Below are 6,962 nucleotides of genomic sequence, written 5' to 3' on the forward strand. Positions count from 1 at the left end.
TTTTGAAAATGTTGTCGTGTATACGTGAAACTTTTTAAAAATGCAAGGGAAAAACTTTTCCATTTTTGACTACACTGTTGTCGTGTAAACGTAGCCTGAGTTTCCAACAATAGGTAGGTTAACTTTTGTTTTGTATGTAAACCAATTAAGCCAGTTCTCACCAGAGCCACTATGCACAGCCTCTTTCAGGATCTTGAGCTCGTTGCTGAACTCAGCAAACAGAGAGCTCTTGCAGAGGGACCGTGGGATGAAACGACGCTCTAGTTGCTCTGCAATATGGTGACGGGCCGTGATCTCCTCCTGAGACTCAGCTGGCTGGGTCAACAGCTGAAAGTAGAGACATGAAGACTTTTTCATGAATATCAATCTTGCAGAAGTATACAGAGCTGGCAGAAAAAAGGACCATAGATAGAAACAAATGAGCAACTGATATATTGCCAAGGCTGATAAATTGGCCAATATTCGGAATTGTGACGACTGATTAATGTTGTGTGATGGTCCATCTGTGCATAAGATACAAACGGTGTGAACTGATAGTGGTTAAAAGACTCACTTGATTGCATCATTGTTGTTTGCTAATTAATAATATACACTACAATATTCCATTGTGACAATTTTACAGTTGTCAGTTTCTATTTCATGGTGACTTTAAATTATATAATAAGTAGTAATTTTAGTGTAGCAGAGGTACATGTGTTATTTACTAACTTAAAGTAAATGTGTGATATCATATACATCAGCTCTATATCAGCCACCCTTCTATATATCGGCATTGGCTATTAAAAACCCATATCGGTCAACCACTAATAGAGAGTTCAAAAAGGTAGTATATATCCTTAAAATCCGCCCACCTTGCATTGTATGAAGGGGCGCAATAGAATGAAGATTGGAATTCTTGTGCGCACTATGAAGTCAATAAAATCCCAGAAAGCCAGACCACCAACTTTACGCAGGGCCATTTCCTTGACCTGCAGACTCAGCTTGTACCATTGATTACCCAACTGTCGCTCAAAGCAGACTAAGACCACCTTCAGAGCTATAAAGAGCAGATTAAAAGAAAAAAAATTATAAAATGTACAGACATCTTTAAAAAACAAAAATTCTTATATCACACCATCCAACCGTCTCCAATGCTCTAGTACCAAGATAAGCTGCTTGGCTGGTGGATTCAGCCAGTCCCTCTCTACGCAGGTCTTTCCCAGTGTCCCCTGGGGTGGAGCAGTGGGCAGGGGATGCGTCCAGAACAAAGTTCTTACTGCGGGAAGTGCTGATAATGCGTGGAGGTAACAGGATGTTAATGACTGTCTGCAAAAGTAGAAATACCTCTGGCTGCTCCAGATGAGGGCTGTCTGTAAAGGAAAAACATAAATAAACATTGTAAATTACATCCAATTGCATTATGACTTTGAGGTTCTGTTTGTTCTCTAAGGCAGACCTTTACTCCCTGAGCCCACAGTCAATACAAATGGAATCAAGAGGTTAAGCAGCATCCCTTCTCGTCTCTCCTGATTGGTGAAGGGGGAGATCACATGACTGAGTGGGAAGTCATCCTTTAAAGCCTAGAATTGGAGGAAGACATTAAACATATGCCCAAAAATATACAGTATCTCACAAAAGTGAGTACACCCCTCACATTTTTGTAAATATTTTATTGTATCTTTTCATGTGACAACACTGAAGAAATTACACTTTGCTACAATGTAAAGTAGTGAGTGTACAGCTTGTATAACAGTGTAAATTTGCTGTCCCCTCAAAATAACTCAACACACAGGGTTTAGACATTAATGGCTGTGTGTTGAGTTATTTTGAGGGGACAGCAAATTTACACTGTTACACAAGCTGTACACTCACTGCTTTACATTGTAGCAAAGTGTCATTTCTTCAGTGTTGTCACATGAAACGATATAATAAAATATTTACAAAAATGTGAGGGGTGTACTCACTTCTGTGAGATACTGTATCAATGAACTGAAATGCATATTAGAAATATGTATAGAAAGAAACAGATTATACCTGGATCTGCATGGCAACCAAACGCACAACTGCTGTACTGAAGGGAAGAGGAGGAGACAGGTATGGACTTAGATGCAACAAGGGAAGTCCATCTGCCACACTAGATGGCCCCACAACCCCCATCACCTAAACACATACATCTTTATGTAAACAAATATACATCACACAAAGGATCTCATCGGCAACAGCTGTTTGGGACTCACCAGGTTGACACAAACGTTGATTAGAGATCGCAGGTGAGGGAGGAAGGAAATGATTGGCTGCCGATGAAGTGTCAAACAAATCCCTTCAATCAGACTGCTAGCTGCCTCCCACTCCACCTGCCGCCTGAAAAACAACACACAGAGATATTCATCTCACACACTTTTAAAAGTTGGACATCAACAAGGTATCATACAATATGTTTTCTGCCACTAGTCACTGAATTACAGAGAATTCAGAATACAAAGTGGAATTTTCCAGAGAAAACAAAAACAAAAATCTGTTTGTGCATTAGAAAGTTAATACATTACAGGTCAAAAGGTTTAAATAATTCAGACTGATGATTTTGAAAGAAGCCACTTATGTTCATCAAGGCTGGATTTATTTGATCAAAAATACAGTAAAAACAACATTATTAAGTAGTATTACAACTTAAAGGAATAGTAGTGTATATGCACATGAAAAATGTATACGCAAACAAAAACATTTTCTTCTGTTTGTTGGAAAATATTTGTGTTCACACATTATTACAATTATTGATTTGTGTATATAAATCTGCACACACAAAAAAATTGTGAATGCATGAGAAAACCTTTACACTAAAAACACAAAAACATTTTCCCATGCACTAGGGCTGAACGATTAATTGCATTTGCGATAACATCGCGATATGAAATAACGCGATTTTTCAATCGCAGAGGCTGCGATTACATGGTCACGTGACACGCGAGAGTAAAGAGGGGTGTTCGACTTGAAGATCAGATCGGTGTATGACATCAAAGTAAGGCGAGAGAAAGCATAAGGAGACGTCCTCGCTCTCTTATAGCTCTCGCAGTACTTTGATGACACACACCCATCGGTCTAAGCAGCGCTGCTTCAAGTCGAGCATCGGCCATCAGCAGAAAAAGAAAATAAATAAAACAGTAAACAGCCAAAGGACGTAACTTAGAATGGGAGATGGATCGGTTTGTGAAAGGGAAGAGAAAAGCCATAGATGAAGTCGCACAGATCCAGGCAGGTGCTGGTCATTCAAAAGCTAAATGCATAAAATATGACGAGGCATATCTTGCTCTCGGCTTCACTCACTGTGTCTATACACTACAGTTGTCGCGTCGCGCCGCAACAGCTCTACACTGGACGCAGCAAAGCAACAATTGCAAATCATTTTAACTTTGTGTCAGTACGTCATAAATAGAACAAGGCATCAGTTTAATGTCGCGTTGCATCTAGTGTACACAGCGTCACTGATTATAACGGTTCTACTATATTTTGCCGCTCGCGTCCGGTGTAGACACGGTGTTTAATGTCGTTGGTGAGGAGGAAAGCCTGTGTGTGTCCTATGCCTTAGCGGACAGCATGAAACCCACAAAAAATAAATAAATAACAGAGAAAGAATAATAATAATAATAATAATAAGTTATTCTCTCTATGCTATTTTTCAATGTTTTAATGTTTTTTCCCTGTAGGTTTTTTTAATTAAAAAAGCATTAATTTTTCATAATGTTTAGTGAAATTATTTGGTAGTCTGAGGGGGGCGCAACCAAAAAAGTTTGAGAACCACTGGTCTAAAGTTAACAGACAGTGTTTAAAAAGTGCAGTGCACATGTTTACATATGTTTATTACAGTGACTTTGAATTACCTAAAGTAGTGTGCTAAAGCAACAGATTTGTTTTTATATTTCTGCAATCTACTTTAGTTTGTGTGATTTGTTACTGACTTTCATATTAATGTTTACACCAGGCTTATTTAAACATAATTATTAGGTTGGAAGTTCAGCAAATCAGTCAATGAACTGTGATTGTAGTTGTTAAATAAAAATGTCATTCATATCAATTCACGCATCACCTAATTTCATCGTAACATATAGGCCTGGCCTACAGAAAAGAACATTTATGTTTAATCTATCTAATAGTGTGTTGGTCATACTATACAATGATTTATAGCTTGTCTTTGTTGAATAATAAAGAACATAAAGAGCTTTAAAAATTGTATATTAAATTGCAATCGCAATATTGGTAAAAAAAAAATCGCAATTTGATTATTTTCCAAAATCGTTCAGCCCTACCATGCACACACAAAAGTTTCATTGTGCACATATAAGTTTTTCAGAAAATATTTGTTTTAGTATTAGTTTTCCACATGCAGAAGAAACTTCAATATGTCCACAAAACCACATTTGAGCAAGTTTATTATGTGCACAAAATTTCCCAATCATGCTAAATTTGTGCATGTGATTTCTATTATTATTATTTTTTTCTGGAAATGTCACTTTAGGGATTTTGTAATGAATCCCTTCTGCCACTGGAAAAAAAAATCTTTGCACTGATACTCACAAAAATAATGCCTACATAAAATAGTGATTTAGGAAGAATACTTTACGTTGTAAGTTTTTGATAAATGACATATTGCTGTCTAATTAGTTTAAAAGTATATTGCATAAGTGTATTATAGACAATACTTCACAAATATAAGCAAGCTCATAGTATGTACACAAAAGCAAGATATAATATTCTTAGGCATACTGATTGCTTTACAACATTTAGTCCACCATTTATTCAACTTTATTTTGAAATCATAATGAGACAATGGAAAACCAAGCACAACAACAAAGCACAAAAGCGGCAGCTGGCATCACATCTCAAGAGATGTGATACCACTGATAAGGCCAGCAGAGCTCCACCAGTGCATGCAAAAACACAGATGGTGGAGGGCTAGAGATCAGCGTGAGGACATACCTGGTGCACAGAGCCTGAGGGTGAACGCACCTGAGTGTGGGCATCTTATGAATCTTGTTAAACATGCGATCCAGCCTCTTCAGAATGAGGATGAGGGCAGGACGAATGGCCTCTGCCGACCAATCGGTGATGGGTAACATTTCTGTGATGTAGCGCCGCAGTCCTCTGCTTTCCATGGTCAGCGTGTCATACGGGGCCAATTTGAGAAGGGAGTGGGCGACTTCTGCCAATCTGTAAAACATGTTAGAAAATGCTATGACTTGGTTGCTCCATCGTGCTACTGGATGTTCAAACTACCTTAGGTAGCTTTTGTTTCACCTCATATGAGACTTGATATCCAGCAGCTCTAGAGCAGTGACTCTGGGTTCTCCTGCCACATTCTGCAGGATTTTGAGGCGTGGACCACAGTGCTTGTAAAACTCTGTGCAGATGTTAAGCAGAGATTCACGGGGGCGCCGGAACTCTTCACGGGCAATACGCTCGTCCAGTTCCTCCCTCAGTATACCCTGACCCTCCTCCAGCAGGTGCAGGTTATCCCTGCAGACAGTCAAACCAGAGCACTTTCAAACAACTACTGCTTGTTTTGTTGTTATTGTACTGTTATTTGCAAATCATTTCAACATGCAAACCATATGTGTTCAGGTAGTGCAGACATTTTCTGTTATACTACTTTGCTATAACAATATACAGTAGGTGTCAGCATAGTGCCAAGTGACCTTCTTATATGGCAGCTGGGAGAAGGAGGAAGCTGGGATGAGGAGTATGTTGGGTTAAATGAACAAGACATAAAATACAATAAAATAAAATTACCCAAATGCATGTATTTGACAAAGGAATTCTTGAAATCAAAGTATATGCAGCTGAATGAAAACTGCAAGTGAAAATGTATTTATTTTTGATGGTTTGATGTATATCCATGGTTCCTGTGATAAAGTGAAAGTGAAGTGACGTGTGGCCAAGTATGGTGACCCATACTCGGAATTTGTGCTCTGCATTTAACCCATCCAAGTGCATACACACAGTAGTGAACACACACACACACCGTGAAAACACACCCGGAGCAGTGGGTTCGGTGCCTTGCTCAAGGGTCTCACCTCAGTCGTGGTATTGAGGGTGGAAGAGAGCGCTGGTTAGTCACTCCCCCCACCTACAATCCCCGCTGACCTGAGACTCGAACACGCAACCTTCGGGTTACAAGTCCGACTATTTAACCATTAGGCCACGACTCCCCCCATATAAATAACCATATAAATGCAGATATGACTAGCCATGTAAAGATCAAATATCTGAAAAATATAATCTGTTATAGTAATTGATTCTTCTTTTATTTTCTCTGAAATGTCCTACCAGAAAGAACCAGACCACTCTGAATGTAAGTAATATTGTATCTTTAAAACCTTTAAAAAAGGTGGGCCAGTTGGGAAGGGAAAGGGACAGTTTCTGTATGTCAACTGTATTATTTTGTTATGATGCCCCAATAAAAAAGAAGAAACTACAACAAGTCACAAAAATAGAAACTGATTCAATACAGTATCAGCTATTTCAACTGTAAACAGTGTCTTTAAACACTTATCTAGACTGTAAACACTGTACTGTATAGGGGTGGGAATCACCAGAGGCCCCACGATACGATATTATCACGATACTTGTGTCACGATACAATATAATTGTGATTTTAAATATATTGCAATATTCTGCGATATATTGCAATTTATTACCTTTTTCCAACTTCAAATTATGTCCCCAAACGAAAACTTTGGCAACATCTGTTTTAACTAAAAAGAAACATTTCTCAGTTTGTTTATCTCACTTCAGTTTTATTGTTGCAGTGCAAAATGGGATTGTCAAGCAGACAAACTGACCAACACTTTCATGAAAACCTGTCATAAATGTTGTATGCACCTGGCAAACTCAACTATTTGTATTACAGTCTAATCTAGTCCACCTTAATTAAATGTAAACAGGTATGCACTGCTGTGCTACTACAGGTATTTTGAACAATGCAACTTGAA

General features: G+C 38.4%; 1 protein-coding gene across 1 annotated transcript in view; it reads right to left on the bottom strand.

Annotated features, from left to right (window-relative positions):
* Positions 1-6,962, bottom strand: part of unc80 (unc-80 homolog (C. elegans)) — a 60,644-nt gene that overhangs the window by 7,173 nt on the left and 46,509 nt on the right. Inside the window, exons 49-56 of the mRNA XM_016514074.1 lie at positions 5,269-5,487; positions 4,981-5,181; positions 2,217-2,340; positions 2,014-2,139; positions 1,436-1,559; positions 1,143-1,349; positions 852-1,036; positions 162-327 (exon numbers count right to left, since the gene is read on the bottom strand). Coding sequence (XP_016369560.1) covers positions 162-327; positions 852-1,036; positions 1,143-1,349; positions 1,436-1,559; positions 2,014-2,139; positions 2,217-2,340; positions 4,981-5,181; positions 5,269-5,487 — 1,352 coding nt within the window. The remainder of the gene's footprint in view (positions 1-161; positions 328-851; positions 1,037-1,142; positions 1,350-1,435; positions 1,560-2,013; positions 2,140-2,216; positions 2,341-4,980; positions 5,182-5,268; positions 5,488-6,962) is intronic.

This window comes from Sinocyclocheilus rhinocerous, unplaced genomic scaffold (genome assembly GCF_001515625.1).
Source record: "Sinocyclocheilus rhinocerous isolate Xijiao unplaced genomic scaffold, SAMN03320098_v1.1 scaffold806, whole genome shotgun sequence".
Taxonomy (NCBI): Eukaryota; Metazoa; Chordata; class Actinopteri; order Cypriniformes; family Cyprinidae; genus Sinocyclocheilus; species Sinocyclocheilus rhinocerous.